Source organism: Halictus rubicundus, chromosome 12, assembly GCF_050948215.1.
Source record: "Halictus rubicundus isolate RS-2024b chromosome 12, iyHalRubi1_principal, whole genome shotgun sequence".
In the NCBI taxonomy this organism is placed as follows: Eukaryota; Metazoa; Arthropoda; class Insecta; order Hymenoptera; family Halictidae; genus Halictus; species Halictus rubicundus.
Genome location: NC_135160.1, coordinates 9275319 through 9294870, shown reverse-complemented (window position 1 = coordinate 9294870; position 19552 = coordinate 9275319). Strand labels below are relative to the sequence as shown.

Here is a 19552-nt window from a genome sequence, read left to right as displayed (position 1 = left end):
TTCGATCTACCTTGGAAAACCTGGACGCGGCTCGAATAAACGATTCTAGGCGATAAACGATGGAAACACGTTCGCCTTCGAGCGACAAGGTGGTCCAGCGCGGTTCGATCGAACGATTATTCCCTCGTGAAGTCATCCCGAGTTTATCGCCTACGCCACACCCCCGTGTAACGTAGAACAGAATGCACGGGGCCTGTTCAACCCCGTACAAATTTTCTTGCAACCGGTGGAGAGGCGGGCGAGGAGAGAAAAATGTGTGAAACCATCAGATCAGTTTGGATTTCTGTTATCTTCTGCGTTCGAAACTCGCTATAAAATGATATAAATCGATTATGGTCCCATAGGTAGCTCTACCGACCTGTTTAGAACATTTAAGAAACACTGCAATTGTTCTCACGTGCCATATAATTGTGACATTGCTGATTTAAATGGGAATGAAAAGTCAATGTGAAGTCTGACTCGACGTAGGGCCGCAAAGGGTTAATCATGCACTGCTGTGTTTACTCGGTGCACGAAATGGTTGCGCCGCCGTCGTCCACGATCGTCGCTTTCCACTGTTGGTTCTCCACGCGAGGATGCAATCGGCCCGAACGATCTGGCGCGCTCGAGAAACGCGAGAGAGCGAAACAAAGAGGCACCGGAGGAGAGTAGAAGACGAGGAAGAAGAAGAAGAGGAGGAGGAGGAGAGAAACGCTCGGCCACCTCCGACGTGCCGTCATTTTTTCTTGCTTTCCACCGGCCGGTTTTTTCCGATCTTCGCTGTACGTCGCCGCGGAGAGCAGATAACGCCCCGCTCGGCTCCACACCGCTCCGCACCGCTCCGCACCGCTCCGGGCGCGTTCACGTGCGCGCGAGCCACCGCGGATGAAACCGTTAGGATCGCAACCGCGTCGGGAGCGAGTGCCATGCGAAACGTCCCTCGGCATTATGCTCTCCTGCGACGCTCGTCCTCGTGAAAATCCGTCCTCGAGGCTCGTCAGACGAACCTCGGAATCTCCACCTCTGAATCATGCTGTTGCTGCTGCTGATGTTGATGCCGGTGCCGATGCCGATGCTTCGCGGTCGGCTGCTCTCAGACACGACTCCGAGTTTTATCGCGAAGATCCACGGTTTCGCGAACTCGTACCCCTCGTCGAGGACTGTCGATCGAACGGAATTTCGCGTGTCCCAACACATAATCCAATCACAGTCCAACGCGTAATTTTCAAACGTGCGAAATTGGACGAGTCGCGTAGAATTTTCGAGAAGAAACCTACAAGTCGAAATGAAACGCAGGAAACCCGCCCTAACTGCATAAAATCTATACATATATGTAGATTGCAGATGTCATGCATTTATGAGAAAAATTAATAGGTCCAATACAAATATGTGAAGACCGAAGGAGAAATAAAATTTTTAGCCATTTTTTCTTATAACAGATAGCCAAAGAAATAAATTTCTTACCTATCTTTACAATTTCAATAATCGCAAATTGAAAATATTAGAATCCGCAACCTAGTGTTACTGCATTATTTTGGACTTCAAATTATCGAAAGAGGTAATAAATTTTTGTCTAACTTCTGCTCCCTCGAGAGTTTTTATTTTGCATAAAGATCCGCGGTCTAAACGTATGTGATATCAACCATGTCAAATCTAAATATTGACATCTTCCAAAAGTAGGCAACCAGTCGCTGCGTCTAATTTAATTTAATTGAGATGATATTGACGGTATCGATACGGTATTGCTGGTGTCGAGGTAATTCGATAAGCCAATGCAAGTACCGTCCAAGGCATTTGTTTGTAGGACACGTTCGACACGGTGGTCATAAACAATTCTCCAACTTCTCGGTTAGATTAGATACACGCATTCGTCCTTTCCATTCAAATTATTCCGGAAATTCTTTACATATCTACAGAACGAATAATTGTAAATACGTTCTTGGGGCATTGTTAATAGTTGCGATAGTTTAGGGACTCAAAGGCTAGATAGTATCGAGCCGATAGCGCCGCTAAAAATGCATTCATGTTCGACCTATTACCTTGCGGCTTATTTCGTGACCAGACTCGCAGGATTTACTTGATCGTTAATAATCACCCGGCAGCAGAAAGTCCAGGGTTCGTTGGAAAGTTCTGTCGCGTGTTCCAAGGTTTAAAGACGAGCTTCGCTGTATACAGGGTGTCCCGAAAATGTTGCACTTCCTTGAAAGGGGTGATTCTTGAGGTGATTTCAAGTAACTTTTTCCTTTGCGAGAATGTTCTGCGCGGCTTTGTTTTCGAGTTATCGAAGAAAAACGCGAACCAATCGGAGCGCGGCTATAGCGAATGGGAGGCGACTCTGCGACAGGCCCCGCTGAGCGCGGCGTTGGCATTGGCCGAGCTAGAATCGGTCCGCTGTAGCCGCGCTTTGATTGGTCCGTCTTTTTCGTTAATAACTCGTTAACAAAGCCGAGGAGAACATTTTTGCAAAGGAAAAAGTTACTTCAAATGACTTCGGGAATCATTACTTTCAAGGAAGTACAACATTTTTGGGATACCCTGTAGAACCACGATGTTTGATCATCTGTATAACTGTTCAGGAAATTTTAACAATTCTCCAAACTAGATATCAGCGTTAGATTACAGTATCAGCTGTGAGCTTCATTATCGAGTAACTGACAACCGTTATTAACCCCTTTATGTCGACTATAAATCACTCATTTTTTTCATTTTTTCTCTAATGAGGAGTACACTCGTCACGTAGGGACAAAGTTTGCGTTTGCTGTTAAATAAAATTCGAGGGAGTGCGCGGTGCATTATGTGCAAAAATATTAAAACAGGCGAGAAACAGGCGAAACATCAGGGCCTAATGGATGGACCAAGATCGAGGAGTTCAGGTAAAATTTACCCGAACCGAAACGGTCCCAAACTCCGCGGAGTCGGGCCCAATTGCGGGCTATTAAGACGAAGGGACCACAGACGATTCGAGGGTGAGTCGGGGAGCCTTCTAAGGGTCAGCAATCCCCTCGGACAACACGATCCTTCGAAAACGATCGCAAAACGGGGGCCCGGAAACTCGGGCCCGCGTTAGTCTCGATATACCCGGTGCTGGCCCGTGCAGCGTATCTCACGTGTTCACCTGCAAAAATGTTTACCGTGCGTGCGAAGGAGCACTTCGAGTGGCCAGGGAGGAGAGGATCCTGTGCAGGTGGGTACGACGGCCCCTGGAGAATGTTCGTGTACAACGAGAGAAGCCCCCTCCCCCCGCGGGTGGGGCGCCTCGGTACCCTCTTCTCGCGGTGCCGGGGAACGAAATATCGTGAGACATCGAGGAGGAAGAGCGACGACGACGACGACGACGACGACGACGACGACGACGACGAAGAAGAAGAAGCAGACCACGAAGAAGGAGAAGAAGAGGAAGAAGAAGAAGAAGAAGAAGAGGAAGAAGAAGAAGACGAGCAACCGCTCCGGGGATGAGGAGGAAAAGGTAGAGAGACGTCTGTGTCGAAGGAGGTGGAAAAGCCGGCGAGAAGAGGAGGACGAGCGAGAAGAGGAGTAGCGGAGAGAGGCCGAGAACGAGAGAATCGAGCGAGGAAAGGAGAGGAGGAGGTGGGAAAAACGGAGAGAACGGGGTGGAGAGAAAGAGCGAGAAGGAGAGAAGTCGGTGGCTCGGTGAGGAGGGGGCCAGGCTGCTGGAGGGGCAGCGGGGGAGGGAGAGGAGGAGAGATAGGAGGAGTAGGCCTGGTTGTACCCGCGGATGATCCCCAGGTTGAGTCGCGCTGGGTTCAACGTCCTGGCGGGCAGCGCACCCGAGAGCAGAGCCGAGCCGAGGCAGGCAGAACAGGCAGGCAGGCAGGCAGGCAGGCAGGCAGGCAGGCAGGCAAGGCAGGCAAGGCAGGCAGTCGAGCAACCACCAGACCTCTCCACGCACACCGACACACCGACACCGGTCACCAATACACTACGTCAGACTCGTACAAACGACCGCAAACGGGGGAACACTCGCGCACGCGACACGTACCACCGACTTGCACGTTGCACGTGCGCGCACGAGCTCCCATCGACACGCGTTTTTTTCGCACGTGTGTATGCAAGCCTGTATGCGTATGTGTGCACGTGTGTGCAAACGCTTAGGAAGACTGGCTCTAGTCTGTACACGCGAACGCGCACAGATACAGGCAAAACCGTGTCTCGCGCGAGGAAACGCTGCTCGCGAGAGCGAACGAGCCTGCTTTACGCGAACTATCGCCTAGGTACTGTTACTTTTGCCGGCCGGCCCTTCGAGCCCTTCGAGCCTGCTCCGCCCTGGACCTCGAGAGCTTCGGGATACATTCGGACATAGCGGACACCGCGCCGCACGCCGACTATACTGTTCGGCGAGGGCTTTTTCGAGAAAGCTCGAAACTCCGAGCGTTCTCGTTAGTCGACTGTTTATTTAACACGTTCGTCAACAGCGTTGGCTTTGTCACTTACGTTCCTTGTTACAATGTTTTTGTCATGCTCCTCCTTCGGGAAATATTGCAACAATGTAGCTGGATGTAGTCACGAATTCTCTGGATATTACGAAGCGTGTAAACTTAATTTAACTACTTTTTAAGTCAACAGCGGGATTGTGGACGTTGCATATCCGCGAGGATGCTTGAGAAGGGGTTAAACACTTGGGTGGGAACACTTCGTAATGCAACTAACGAGTCTATATCTAGAACGGTCTGATGAGATATTGTGGGGCAAGGGATTAAACCCTTCCGTGGGATATCTATCGCTCTGTTTGAGCCGTTCAATGCAAAAGTGGTGTATGTCAATTCGTAACTCCATTTATTTTCATTTTCTCATGCAAAGAGAAATTTGATTTGTAAGCAATCGTCGAAATCGGATTCAATCAACCCAAAAAGTCAACTTTTTGTCGCCCCAGGAATTACATATTTTTTTCTCATAAAAAAAAATTTTTCAGAAAAATTGCTCCTCAGGAACTTTTATTCCCAAAGTCGAGTAGTCAATCTTTTTGACTCGCAGTACTTTCGCAACGAACGGATCATTTAGGTTAGCGGTCCCCTTGGATTTTTGAGGTTCCGGATCGCTTTTTCCGCGGTTCTGCCGATCTCCAAGGAATTTTCCGACACGGTAGGTCGCGGCAGGTTGTCGGAGAACCTCGCGGCAGGAAAGCCCCGGTCGTCGAGAGGCTCGGTGAGATTCCAGAAGAAAGGAGAAATCACTTTTACCACGGAGCGGCGCTGGGAGACGCGGAGGAGCGCCGCGCCGCGCCGGGAAAAAGTAGATCGTCCGGCCGTTGAATTCGGAATCGCTCTCGTTGGCGACGTCATCGTCTAGGGCAACGTCCTAATTGAACGCGCAACTTCTTGTTTGTCGTTGCTAGAAATCGAATTCGTTCCTCGTATCGCACGCACGACATCCCAAAAGAACTATGTCTCGTTCCACGCAACCATCGCATGTACATCCCCGACGATTCATCCCGAATGAAAAGATTGTTTTCATCAGCTGCATTCGGTACGAAGTAAGATCAGTTTCTGTCGCTTTCACTTACAATTTCATACTAAGGTTCTTCTAATTTTAATTCTAGGGCTGATAATTTCAATCCAAAATGGAGAAGAGTAAATTTGCCTTTGTTAAGAGGCACAACATCTGTGCAGGGTTGAAAACTGACCGTGAACGTGATCGCAAATAATTGACAGACCTCTGAGAGACAAACAATTCAACTATTCTACCCTGACCGACAAGTTGTGCAATTTCTGACCGACATAAACGATTTCCTCGCCGCGCGATCAAAGTTAGCTAAGAGGAAACAGCCTTAAAGACAATTTCGAGTCCGTCTAGGGTTCCCTAGAGCCTAGTCGATCTCTCTAGAGTTCCTCTAGGGAGTCTGCGAGCGGTGTCGTTTGTTCCACGACGTTTTTATTAGGGGCCTCTCGATCGGCGATCCCGCGGACGCTCGCGTTTTGCACGAGGACCGGCGCGCGTAGCTCATCGATCCGCTCTTCTCCTCTCCGTCGAAAGAGTTCTTCCTCCGACGAGGGAGAAAATATAGACGGGCCGAGGCGAGGTGAGGCGAGGCGAGGCGAGATGAGATGAGGCGAGGCGAGTCGAGGCGAGTAGAGGCGAGGCGAGGCGAGGCGGAGAGCCGAAGAGGCGCCGCGCGCGTTTCGACACCGGGAGGGTGAGAAACGCTACCGTTTCGGCGTGCTCGATAGTCATCTGTTACGTTAGGATAGGTCGAGAGAGCCGCCGGTACGTGCACACCACGACGGCCGAGGAATTGGATCGTCCAGTCTACCGGGTGTCGCGATCGAAACACGCGAACGACCATCGACACCGGCCGAAATCGCTGCGGGATTTCCACTTCGTCGATCTAGTCGTCCAGAGCGATCTAGACCAGCGAAATTTCCTGCCGGTTCTGGAAAAATTGCGCCCGAATCGTGTGGCGTAATAAATCATAACAGGGGCGATGCAGGACGCTGCACGCGACTACAGCTTGTAATTTTATAACATTAACCCCTCGTGCTACGATTTTCTTTAGATCTTCCATGATCAGAACTTCTTTCGTCGTTTATAAATTCCGAGGAGAAAAGGTATATTTACATCGTATTACTATGCTTTCAGTAATGATTAAACGTCGATGACAGAGAAATGGAATTTTATTTCGATTTAACAGAACCGAATAACATAGATCAGGCCTGGGCAACTTGCGGCTCGCGGGACACCGGCGACTTCTCTTCACACTTCTGGGTTCCCCCACCAAACTCCTGTGGAGCGTAGATGTGCACGCATACATTCGTAGTCTCGCGAGGAAAAGCATGATATGAAAATAGTTGATGGTGGTGGACCGGTACAATGTTAGTGGAAGTCGTGAAGCATCGGCGGGGAAGAAGTTGCCCGGGCCTGACATAGACATTTAGCATAAATATTTCGACATAGATATTTTGTTAGAAATCTTCATCACGAGTCTAGGTCCATATTACAGGGCAAGGGGTTAAGCAGCGTCCACACTGAAGCGATTCGTGCAACTTTTTGTCGCTCCTCTTTTTATTCGATATAAAAGCGAAAAATTTGCAATTCTGATCGACTTTCGCACAAGTTGTACCAGTTAGGTGAGGTGTTGATTCAGTGTTTAACCCTTCGCACTCGACTGTAGCTTCTGTGGGAACGCCGCCGCCGATCTAATTAGCAATAAAAGGTAGAGAAAATCGATGGTACACGTTGTTCGAGGAACGATTGGTCAGTCGCGCGAATCGACCGTATCAAACTCAACCAGAAGAACGAACTGCGAACGAAACTGATGAAAGTTGGACGCTTTTCTCGCGAGGATCGTTAACCTCTTAGAGTGCAGGCCCGTGTCCGGCTGGAGCGAGCACGATAGCCGAGGAATGGTGTCGCGTTTTCTAATGAAACCGATGTCTGGGACATTTTGACTTCTCCGAGCATGCAGGAGACTCCGCGCCGTGGAAAACGGGACAGCGGAAGTTGTCTGCGTCTTTATCGCGCTCCGTCGGCCTCGGAATTCTTTCTTCGAAGTCGCCGGAGGATCCGCGATTTTGCGGCCGTCGAGCTGATCTATCGCCGGCCATTCTCGCCCGACTCTTTCAGTGTCGAACAACGATATATAGCCCTTTTCGTTTAGGCGTTTGTTCTATTCCAATTGATCGACTTCTAATAAATAATTAGACTGCGGACTTAATGCATTCATGACAATAATGAACATGCGCAATTTAAATTTCGACATAACGGCGACATCGGGCTCAGGTCTCTATTTCCTGAAGTTGCGAACAAATTATTTAATCGCTTCAATAATAGAAGATCCACAACTGTCTTTTTTCCCCGAGTACGCGAGACTTTGACGTACGATCTAGTCCTTCTCGGAAGATCTTATATAATATTCAAGGCCTCGTCCGTGAAGAGAAATCAATACACAAATTAAAAGAATTTGGGAACGACAACCTATCGGGCCATCAAAATTATAAAAATACGAATGGAACTTCGATCTCCTGTTTCGTGATACAATTTCTATTTGACATAAAGATTCCGTTTTTCTCGAGAGTTCCAGAAAAATGTTTGAACTTTGAGATCCACGTGAACGTAATTCTCTGTAGTATCTACCTCGCATCAAGCGAACTATTCGCTCGACAGACCCGGAAAGTTTGTCGCTGTTCAGCCCAGTTAGCTAATTGGTCGACCCTCCGTCGGCAAACTCGGTACTTCGGACAGCCACGTGCTGCCGGGAGTTTTCGAAAAGCTCGAACTTGGAGCTGCGCAGAGACGTATGAAAATCCGCAGGAGCCGGCGCGCGGTAGGGGGCCACTGTCCATTAACTATAAGAGCCATTAATTAGCGGCCGGGGAGGCGGTCGAGGCGTCGAAAAGGAAAGCAAAAGGAGCTGGCGCGGAGGCCGGGACTCGCGCGCGAATAAATATCAAGCGACAGCAGGGGAATCGAAGGGAAAACATCGGCAGCAGCACGACGACGTGTATTCCGTTACTCGGGGCGAACGACTGGCCACTCGGTTCTGCTGTTGCTGTTGCTGTTGCTGGTCGCCGGTGGTTCGCACCGCGTTCCTCACTGCCTAGGAAGCTCGAACGCAGCCCTAGGAATGATACTTGAACGTAGAACAAGCCTCGACGACGTGGACCACGAGGAGGAAAATGGCCATTTTATTGACCATTCATTGTCTTCCCCCTTTTATTTCAGAACTAGCTTTAACGTCGATCCCACATATACAGTAAGGAGCAAGACTGAGTCCACACTATTTGAAACAACATAACTACTCACTTTTACTATTTCTTTTGCGATTCCGACCAATTCAAATTTTTTTCAAAAATTGTTTACACCCCGTCTAATAGACTAATCCTTCTAACTTCTCAATAACATTCAAGTCATTTGATCTAATTTCAAAAAAAGTTGGATTTTTCAGCTTTTTTGTCTGAGCCTGTATTGAAAATTTAAAGAACGCGTTTGATTCGCTCGAATAAATTATATCCACGCTGAAAATTTCATCGATATTGGTTAATTCGTTTACGAGTTATGAACGATTAAAAGTGCGATTTTAAGTCGAAAATCGTGAAAAATGGCAATTTTCCCACTTCAAAGCGTAACCTCCTTACTGTAGCTTCGCTGGCTTATTCGATTGCAGATTTTATGAAGTGTCTTGATCTGGAAATAATATCCTGCTGATTTATTATTATTCTGGGGTGCAAAGCTGATCTTTAAAGTGGTACCTACAATTTTTATTCAGATATTTAACCTTCAGAAATATTAGATGTCTAACATTTTCACCGCTCCCAAGATACACGAGTTTTGGCCAATTGCTTGTACAATATTGGTGCAATTGTACAATGTGGTGCAGGTTTTCATCGCCAACTTTTAGCTGACCATCAAGATTCGTGATCAGTGTCGGCAGATCAGGGGAATTGACATGAATCGAGGGGAATACGGTTACCCTCTCTCTCCCAGTACCGGCTTAGTCACGTGACGTTGTGGCACGTGCACGACAGAGACGAAACGCGTCACGTGACCGGGCCGTGGCGGAAGAGTGGGGGAATAGCGTCGTGGAGGGGGAAGGTTAGAGTGGGAGATGAGTCTTAATCTGGCGACACTGTTCATGATACGTCACTGCTACCGAGGCTAAGGACTCCGGAGTCTTTCTGGTACCGAAATTATGTGGGTGCTTGTCGAAAGTTTACGTTTTCGTATCGGGATTTCCAGTAGCTTTGAGTGGAATTTGTGTGGTGTTAGGGTTTGATATTTTTCGTCTGGGACTCGTACCAGTTAGTAGTGTTCGAATTAAAAAGACTCTGGCACGTTCACCCAGGTAGATCAACTGGTATTTAACAGGAATGTGTTAATAAAGATCCGGACGCATTAAGGGAAAACTTTCTCTCGAAAATGGCGAAGAAGTCGGGTACAGTAAACCTTGGCTAAATTCGAGTAATCTTAACGAGAGTACTGAGTCGTTTGCAGCCGCGAGCCGCGCTGCCGACAGGAGCGTGTCGTTATCGTCGCTCCGATACGCGGCACGTTGGGCTAGGTCGGGGAAAAATTGTTTGCGCTCTCGGAAAACCTCGCCTCTCTCTCTCTCTCTCTCTCTCTCTCTCTCTTTCACACCCGCTAGCCGAGATAAAGACGAGCGATTATTCTCGATTATTCTCGGCCGAGTGAAAAGTTCCCCGTTGAATTTCCCCGGCGATCTACCGCCAGGTTCTGGATCCTATTTCAGCGAGCTAGAACTCTTCTCGTGTTCGATCTTGAAAGGATGGAGGCGAGGCGAGGCGAGGCGAGGCGCCTTGGTTATCAGAAAAACAACAAGACCGAAACCATTATGAACAGTTTATTAGCACATTCGCCGGGAACACCTATACCGATTATCATAAAATTAGTGGCACTGAATTCGTTCTGGAATGAACTAAACTACAGCATGCTACTATTATAAATCATAGATGCTGCTATTTGCAGCTTTTCAAAATCGTTAAAGAGAAAAAGAACTTTTCATTTGCCCCTAGGAATTTTTATTTCCTATAAGGATTCGCTATTAATAATTATTATTGACTCCGGTCTTTCGGACGAATAAACTAGACTTGCCGAGCACGTTGCAAACGCTCCCGTACATCGTAAGCGACGATGTTTCAGAGAATGACTGTGCCCTGGGGGTAGCAGGACAGGAGGCTAATTTATGAGACCCTGAAGCGTCCACCACCCTTCGTGGGTTCCACGACGACGAAAAGTGTAGGACTCATCGTCGGAGGGTTCCCGAAACCCGCGTTTTCTTGCACGGCCAAGTTCTGGATCCTATTTCAGCGTGTTCCGTCGTGGCGAGCGAGCAGAGTATTCGATCCTGAAAAGACGGCGCGTTCGGAGGCCGACCGAAGCTGAGGAGGAGCCTCGAGTTGAGTCGAGGTCGACGTCCGGACGCAACAAGTGCTGCTGCGACTCTCGCTGCGCCCGCGATCCTCTTCCCGATATCGTTTGCGGCCGGAGTCTTTCAACAATGCCGGCGTTTTCGCGATAAAACCGGCGCGGGTCGGCTCCGATCCGCTCGGCTCCTCCTCGAGCCCTGTTCGCCATTCTTTTCTCTCTCTCTCTCTCTCTCTCTCGTTATCCCACCGAATCCGCGGGTCCTCGCGAACTGGCTTCGGACACAGGGTCTTCCTCCGAGTTAGGGTACTTTCACGCTAGAATCGCCGTAGACGATCACAGCGAAGCCGAGCTTGTTCTGGAAGCGAGTAGAGTTCCTCACGCTCGCTCCATCTTCCAAGCTTCGAAAAAATCTGCTCGCGATTACCTTGTCGGCGATGGACGCAGATCCATGGATCCATGGATCCATGTCAGCATGTAGGCGGTTATTTGCATGCGCCGTGTGTGGGCGATTTTAACTTTTTTATGACTAGACGGCGGATCTTTAGTAATTTAGATTTTGTAAGGAACAAAGGGGACCCGTGACCGGCGTTATGGAATTATTTAAAAAAGATTATGATAAAATCGATGCCACTGAATGGCAATTTATCAGTGCTGACGGTAGCTAGATTATAATGTAAGGTGGGTACTTCGTTACCACGTAACTGACAATTGTTAATGATGACGCTGATCGCATGTATGAATAAAATTGGTGATAAAAGACTGTTTCATTATACTCGACTTATTGAAATTATTCAGACAAAAAGCACATTTCTATCGATCCTCTGTCCCTTGCAATCGATGGGAGCTTTTGTATTGCATACAAAAATGTTGTTTAATAACAACAACAACAAATATCACATTGATGGTGTCGATTATTGCCCCAGGGACATGCTTGTCTCGAATTTATACTAAAATTCCCCGCTAAAATGAACGAAATGATAAGTTAATACGTTAACGCGGAACATATTACCGGCGATATGTATATTATCGTCCCACGGACACGTTTGTCTTGAAATTATACTAAGATTCATTGTCAAGTCTATACAGATGATAACAGGTTACGTAACTGGCCGAGTTATTCCTTTCGAGCACCTTCGAAGACGATAGTCGATAATCACAGTTTCTTTCTGAACGAGGGATAGGCTGGATCTTTATGCGAAATAAACATTGTTCGCATCAACTGCAACAATCAGAAGCCGAACAGAAGTTAGAAAGCGTTTTTCGAGCTCCCATAAATTGGCCGCACAACGACGGCACCGTGAGCTCGATCCACGGCGCAGTGCCGATGCGGCTTGCGATGCGTCGCGCCGCGTTGCATCAGAAGCCAAGAGACACCTTCAGGTTATGCGCTCGAAACCGCTTAGAAAACGAGCGTTTCGCGAACGGCCTAGTCGTGGATCGCGCACGATATCGCGACGATGACGCTCGGCGCGCACGACGGCGTCGTGTCCATTGATTTAGAAGGACGGACCTGGGGGATCGGCGATATGCATTTCTCGTATTGCGTACGCGACAGAAGAAGAAGAAGAAGAAAAAGAAGAAGAAGAAGCAGAAGAAGAATGAGAATAAGCCGCGAGGAAAGAGAGACACGCGGTCGCGAGCGGCCCCGAGCGGAAGCCGAAGGACCTCGGCGAGGTTACGCGGCTGCAGCGTGACGGTTACGATGCACCGTGCAAAATTTTCGGTCTAGAAGACGGTCAGTCCGGCGCGGAGCCTCGGGTTGAGTCCGAGGTCGACGCCCGGGCGCAACAAGTGCTGCATTACGTACGTATACGCCGCTACACCCCACCCCACTCACTCATACAATCCCACCGGCCCCTCTTCACCCCCTTCGAAAGAAGCCCTCGCCATTTCTCTCGGCTCCTCTCTCTCTCTCTCTCTTTCTCTCTCCTCTCTCTTTCGCTCGTTCTCTCTCTCTCAGCAGCGGCTTTCCACACGATGTCGCGCGAGAGAGCATCGCCGCGCACGAGAGCCCTACACTCGATCTAGGTGCGACGAGCGTGGACGAAGCAGAAAGAGAGGACAAGAGAGAGAGAGAGAGAGAGAGAGAGAGAGAGGGAGAAAGAGAGAGACAAAGAATAAGTGCATCGCGGCGAGTGGCACCAGCACACGCGCCTGTCCACCTCCTACCCCCTGTTCTCTCTTTCTCTGTTCATCTCCGCCTCTCCGGTGCACGGCTCTCGCCGACGCACACCCTCTTTCTCTGTCCCGTTCTTTCGCGCACACCAGCGTCGTCGCCTGTAAATATAAAACTGCACTGGGTCAGGGATCCGTGATTTATCGGCTGCCTCGTGTAATTGGCTGCCGGCCAATAGATACATACCCCCGGGGTATCCGGTGGAACACGAACGGAACGAACGCGCGCTGTGCGCTCCCCCTACCCCTCTGCCCCTGTCTACCGTTGCACCGACTCTCTCCGCCCCCCTCCCCCGCTCTCGCACTTCGCGTTTTCTCTCCCCTCCCTCTGCCCCGTGGCCCGTCTCGATTTTCCCCGTCGGATTTTCGGCGGAAATCTTGGACCGCGTCGCCGACTCTTGTCCCCCCGCTTAATGGCGATCGCCGTCTGTCGCCGGGCACTTTCACTGAAAATCTAACGCCGACCTCGCTTGGCACCGGATCAGAATCATGGCTGAAGATAGCGATGGGACCGAGCACCTTGCGAGCTGTCTCTACGAACCTTGACCGAATGCGAGGGACTCGAAATTCTTCGGTTTGATTCGAAACACATTGAGCTGGGCCGTTTCGCTGGGAACGCGCCCTTCCGGATCGCTTTGATCTAGCCGTGGCGAGAGCGGAGCGTGGGATCAGGACGCACGGGGGTATTCGGTAACGTACGCGGATTAGGACATTCCGAGGGTCACGGAGAAATATGACTTTCGGGGTCGCGGCACTTTCACTGAAAATCTAGCGATCTCGCTTGGCACCGGATCAGAATCGCGGTCGCGGATAGCGATGGGCTCGAGCGCCTTGCGAACTGTTCCCAGGAACCATGACCGATTACGGAGGACCCGAATCTTTATCCTCTTCCTGCTACGCTTTGATCTAGGAGGATTAACAATTTTAGTGGCAGCCTATCAGCCTCAAGAACGCCGTAGAGTGAAAACAATGCGTTGAACGAAACCGAAATTGAACAGATTCATAAATGCTGGTAGCACTCTTCCGACCTTGCTGCGTTAGATACTAATCATTGCTACAATCAATTACTCAAATCACCGCGCCGCTTGTCACCTCGAGACGCGCGAAGATAACGAATTTCCTGGGCGACCATGTCCAAGGATCGCATAGGTGTTCGAGAGAGACAGAGAGAGAGAGAGAGAGAAGCAACGTATCGGGTAACCCTGCGAGCTTGTATATATTCGTAGCTCGAAGGCTTCCGCGATTGCGAAACATTTCGGTAGACCTTCCCCGGCGCGCGGATTCCGCGGTGTTTGCTTGGAAGGCGCGTGCTCACCCGCGGGAAGGTCTCGGCGAACGTTCGCGCGACGCTAGATATCATCCACGCGCAGCCACGCGATAAAACAGAACGGACAGATATACCCACGGCGACGACGGCCGAGAGAACGAGGAAACAATGAGCCAGACGGTGCCGGGGGTTTCCACGAGTTGACGCACTTTCGCGGAGGTCAAATTCCGCGCGAACGCGAGCGAGCTGACTCGCGGAACGCGTCGGAACGGTGCCCGCGAGGGCATGCCGAAGCGCGACCTTCGCGGTATTCCGCGCGGATCAACGGCGAGCTCTGATATCTGGGATGCACAGTCCACCAGTGGCACCGATTGTTCTCGCGAGCAGTGGACCAGCCGAAGAAGATTATCCGACTGCAGCGCTGCCGTCGCAAAAATTCTCTAAATCGTGGATCCTTGTCCTTTCGATCGGAAGAATAATAACCGGATCACTCGTTCTACAGGGTCTCGTAATCTGCTGGCCTTCCTCCGCAGCTTACTCTACTTAATTCCCATCGTCACCTTCGAGCAAATTCTAGATCCTTGTCCTCGGTAGACCGGTAGATCCGATCTATTGTCGGTAGGCTGCGAATTTTATGCATTTATGAGAAAATGGGTAAGTACGATTTAAAGCAGTGGTCGGATTAAAAGAATGCATCAATGAATCAATAATAAGTGCTACTTAGCTCCAGTCGCGTATAATTTATACAGACTATATTTATTTCGCGTAGAGATACCCAGTGAAGGAATAAGGTCGGAAGGAAACGAGATACAGAAACGCCTGAGTAATGAAAGCCACCTAATTGGCATCTCCTGTTAATAATGCTCGCAAGCAGAGACGTCAATGAACATCTCCGGAAAGCCTTTTCAGCGTGAACGAGGATGAACGAAGTTCCACTGTGTATTCTCTATCGACTACCGACGCGCCAGAAACGTCGGATTTTATTTCGGTTCAAGATAAATTGATGAAATGCATGGTTAATCGATTGACAGGTAATAGGCACTATAGGGTGACGGGTTTAACAGTCTCTCACACTCGAAGATAAATAATTGAGGATTTTCTGTTGAATCGTTCAGCAGCGATAGCAATTTTGGTCCTGAATCGATAACCTCTATCTGGAGCAACATCATTTAATCATTTATTTCGGAATTTCGGTACGATTAGACTTCCGGTAGCTAGTGCGTTAATTGAAAATTACTGGCGCTCTCTCTGTGTCTATACGGTCTAAAACTAGACTTTAAACATACCCTCCACTCTGATTCGCCAAAATTGTCTTCGAAACAGCAAAACAAAATTTGCCTGTTCGCAAATGAATTCGTGGCCTTCGCAATCGATCAGGTGTTTACTGAGACGACGTAAACGTGTAGAAAATGATAGGGGTCATTTTCAAGGCTCGAATATATTGTAGTTATTTAGAAAGGAACAACAAGTTTATGAAGACGAGGTTGCAAATTAACAGGTTGAACGTCACGGTCATCATCGGTGACCGACGCTACGCAATTACTTCAAACAGTTGCGATAAAATTAATTAAAAACGATAAAATAAATCATTATCAATTAACTAAAAATTAGCAGTGACGACGTACAGTTATGTTTAAAAATTTTGAAACTCGCAAATACTGCCCGCTTGATTTTCCGATTGATTCCAAATTTTTGCGCATATAGGAAGGGAGGGGGGAGATATCGGAAGAAATCAAAAATGGAAAAATAGGGATCTACTGTATATCCAGTAGACCGGGATCAGTAGAATCGGTGAGCAATGGACGGACAAGTTGATTCGAGACCCCGAGCGAGACGGTTTGAGAGCCGCTGCTTTGCGGAAACGAGACGCATCAATGGGACATTGAGGAGCGATAACCGAATGTTTCCGTTGCCGAAAAATTCGCCGGGAATTTTTCGAACGTCGAACGAACGATGGGACCTGCTGTTGGACGCACGTGGCTATCCCATTATACTTCCGCGTACGTGCGCTGCCCTCGTAGTTAGCACGCCGTAAGCGTATTGAAATTTGACACCACGTGCGCGAGTTATCATGAATGAAACCGTGACCTCCCGACGCCGCCTAGGTGCGAAAACCGCTCGCTAGACGGCACTGCATCCCGCGCATCCTCCTCGAACCAACAATCCGTGGATAATTCGAGTTTCCTACTCTTCCGTCCGTTTCCCTCGCTGTAAACGTCGTTCGGAGTCTCGTCGTGAAGATCGGACACACCGGCAACCGAGTTTCCGTAAGAAATAATTCAGTCTTGTTACCCGACATTATGTCACTCCGTTTCCGGAAGACCAAAAGCGGTTGAAATGTCAATACGTTTCATATGGTAATTTCATTTGCATGATCCTATACTATAAGCAACCACTACGCAATCGACCACGATCTACTGAAAAATATCGCACAGCTCGTGCGAGCAATTCGAATTAGCTGAATGTTAATTCTGAACTGAATTAGAAGTAATTAATTTCTTACGATACGCCCCTACAGTGACTTTTTGAACGGTACACCAGTATAGGGGCCCGCTTGTTTAGTTCGCATTTACGCTATTATTTGTACGTACGATTTTATTCAAATTTTTCTTTCTGTGAAGAAAGTAATTTTTTTCTGTAATTTGATTTTAAATGTTTTGAAATGTAGAACGAAAACAAGCATTAGTTTTTCAATCTCAGCGTAGCTAAGAGGTTCGGGGGTATAAATGCGTCCATTTCTAAGCGACATTTAAGTATAAACAGGTTAAAGAGAATAATTTAAAAATCGAAGAACGTCGAAAGTCTGCTCTCGCTTTCGGCGCGCAAAGTTTCACAGGGTCGCCATCTCTGGTGAACCGTGCGAAGGTTCCATCGACCGGCGCATAACCTCACTTTTCGAGTGAAGAAAACGGGACCGATAGCCGCGGATTGATAAGCGTAATCGTGTCTTACCTTGATGGGGTAAAAATCGTCGCCTCGAACTTTCCCCTCGCTCGACGTCACCCGTCACGTTTTTCTTCTGAAAGGAAAGAAAATGAACGGGAGCAGAGGGTCTCGGCTGATAACGTCGAAGAGAGGGTGCTGTAGCGGGCTAGCCCGACCATACGCACTTTCGATTTACTGGACATGCCCGACAATATTGACTCGAACTTGGAGACATTGTCGTACAACGGCGCCTTCGGATGTGTGAGCAACAATTTCGGCGAGTACAGTGCTCTCAGGGGGTTGAATTTGTCACTTGTCACGTCTAAGCTCTCGTCGGATGAGCTGCTGTCGGTGTCTGCCATGTCAACACTGCCTGGGGGTCGGGACTTTTCGCGGGAAATTCGAATCTGGCTACTCTGACATCGACCATTCCTCGATTTTATGGATGTTACAGTTGCGAGTGGTTGTTGCCAGCTACTCGTTTATCCTTTTCAAGAAGTACATTTCACGTCACAGACAATCGTTTTGCAATATTTTAAAAAATTGTCATGATTTTTTTCACCCTGAGAAATGTACGAGGGCTAAAATTGTGTGTTCTTTTTTTAGAGAATTTGCAGAGGCGATACGCGTAACGATGCGAGGTACGTCTAAAAAGAAATGATGGTTAGGGAGGTGGGCGTCCGATAGGGAATCGATAGGGAATCTGGCGCGATCGTTGACTCTAGATCGTGGAGGATACCGGTGGCCAGTGCGTACACGAGTTTCACCTGCCACGGAGATTTCGATCGGGAACGGGGCGAGCTCGTTGCACCGAATTGCATTCCGGCGGCGAGCGGGCGATATTTGAATAGGTAGGGGAGCCCCAGAGGATGTTAACCTCCACGGAACGATAGAAACTTTCTTTCGCGGGCTGAGGAGGATTACGTAAAGGCGACGCGTAGAAGCTGCATAGAAACGCGCCGCGGCGGCGGCGGCGGGAGAGCGAGGTTACGCGCACAGGAAGTGAAACAACCCGCGAGCCAGAAAGAAAGTTTTCACTCGGTGTTTTCACTTTCATGGAAATGCCAGCGAGCGTGTTCCCCCGTTGCCACGCTATACTTAGACGAATCAACGTCCGATTCGTAGCCGCTTCTCGCATCGACGGATCGCCCCGGCTCTCGATCGAGGGCTCGTCACGTGACTCTTTGCAATTAAACGAAATCGATTCGATTTCTCGGTATCGATGATGATCAATCGAAACCGTTCGCGGAACGGCCGCTCGGACTACCCGGTGTCGCGGCGGCGATGGCGGCGTCGCGGAGGCTCGTGTCTGTGGAACGGGAGAAAGTAACTTCTTTTTCTTTTCTTTTCACCGGCTAATCGAGGAAGTTAACGAGTTAACTCATCATCCGCGCTCTGTTATATACTCTGGTAACTTTTCATTTTCTTATTGCGTCGCTCGTAAGCCTCGAATACTTTACGATCTCGTATTATGCGTTTCCCATGGCAGAGGCTGGATCATTCTCTCATCCGACGATATCTTTGCCATCTGAGCGTCTATTTGAATATCCATGGACTGGTCTTGATTCCATTGTTAGTTTGCTTAATGTCCTTATATTATTAATTCGCTATGGGACATGCTTTTTTGATTTTGCTAATTCCCTGTGGTGGAACTTACAGAAGTTTTTCATCCATCGATATCTCTGCCATCTTAGCGTCGATTTAAATGCCTGTACACTGGTCTCGAGTCGGTCGATACTTTGCATAATGTCCTTTTCAGTATTAGTTCGCTGTGGTACAGGCTAGATCATTTTATGGTTTCATTAATTCCCTGCGGTGGAGACTACAGGACTTTTTCATCCGTCGATATCTTTCCAATCCCGACATACGCTTAAATGTCGTAAGAACGTTTCTTTGCTCCGATTCTCGTGTTGCCCAACGCGATTATTATTTTGAGGATTTCTCTTCACGTGATTCTCTGTTTTTCGTGGAAGTTAGCCGGTTGCTAACGGAGGCTGGGTTTGTTTCAGGGGAATTGGAGCAGCGTGTAGTTTCAAACCGAGAGAAAGGTCTGCGGAGCAGGAAAAGGAAGGAGGCGAAAAGTGGGGACGATTCGGAGGTGGTTTTGGATGTTAGAAAGCGCGGGGGTGGCTAGAAAGGCCCCGCCGCAGGGTACGGGTCCCGATGCCGGTCCCCGTATCGCAAACCCTCACGCTGACCTCCACCCTCGTGCCCAAGGAGGAGTCAAACATGCCCTTCATAGACGACGAGCTACTCTGGTGCCCTGACAATGACGGCAAAATGGTCGACTTGACGCAATGTCTCCAGGTTGGTACTGAAAAGCGTGTACGCTCGGTCGCGGTAGCGATCTAGCGGGGACGATGACAA

General features: G+C 48.9%; 2 protein-coding genes across 4 annotated transcripts in view; one reads left to right on the top strand and one right to left on the bottom strand.

Annotated features, from left to right (window-relative positions):
* Lsm11 (U6 snRNA-associated Sm-like protein LSm11) overlaps window positions 1–17557 on the bottom strand; it is a 36247-nt gene extending 18690 nt beyond the window's left edge. The window contains exons 1-2 of the mRNA XM_076797787.1: window positions 17371–17557; window positions 17213–17279 (exon numbers count right to left, since the gene is read on the bottom strand). Of these exons, the coding sequence (XP_076653902.1) occupies window positions 17213–17279; window positions 17371–17547 (244 nt within the window). The 5' untranslated portion in view covers window positions 17548–17557. The remainder of the gene's footprint in view (window positions 1–17212; window positions 17280–17370) is intronic.
* The window catches only part of Eip74ef (Ecdysone-induced protein E74), a 221124-nt gene that overhangs the window by 39917 nt on the left and 161655 nt on the right, over window positions 1–19552 (top strand). For 2 of the 3 annotated variants that reach the window (XM_076797766.1, XM_076797764.1), the window contains exon 2: window positions 19195–19492. In XM_076797766.1, the coding sequence (XP_076653881.1) occupies window positions 19349–19492 (144 nt within the window). In that variant the 5' untranslated portion in view covers window positions 19195–19348. Of the gene's footprint in view, window positions 1–18472; window positions 18512–19194; window positions 19493–19552 lie in introns of those variants that run through there. The other variant, XM_076797765.1, reaches the window with a different exon arrangement.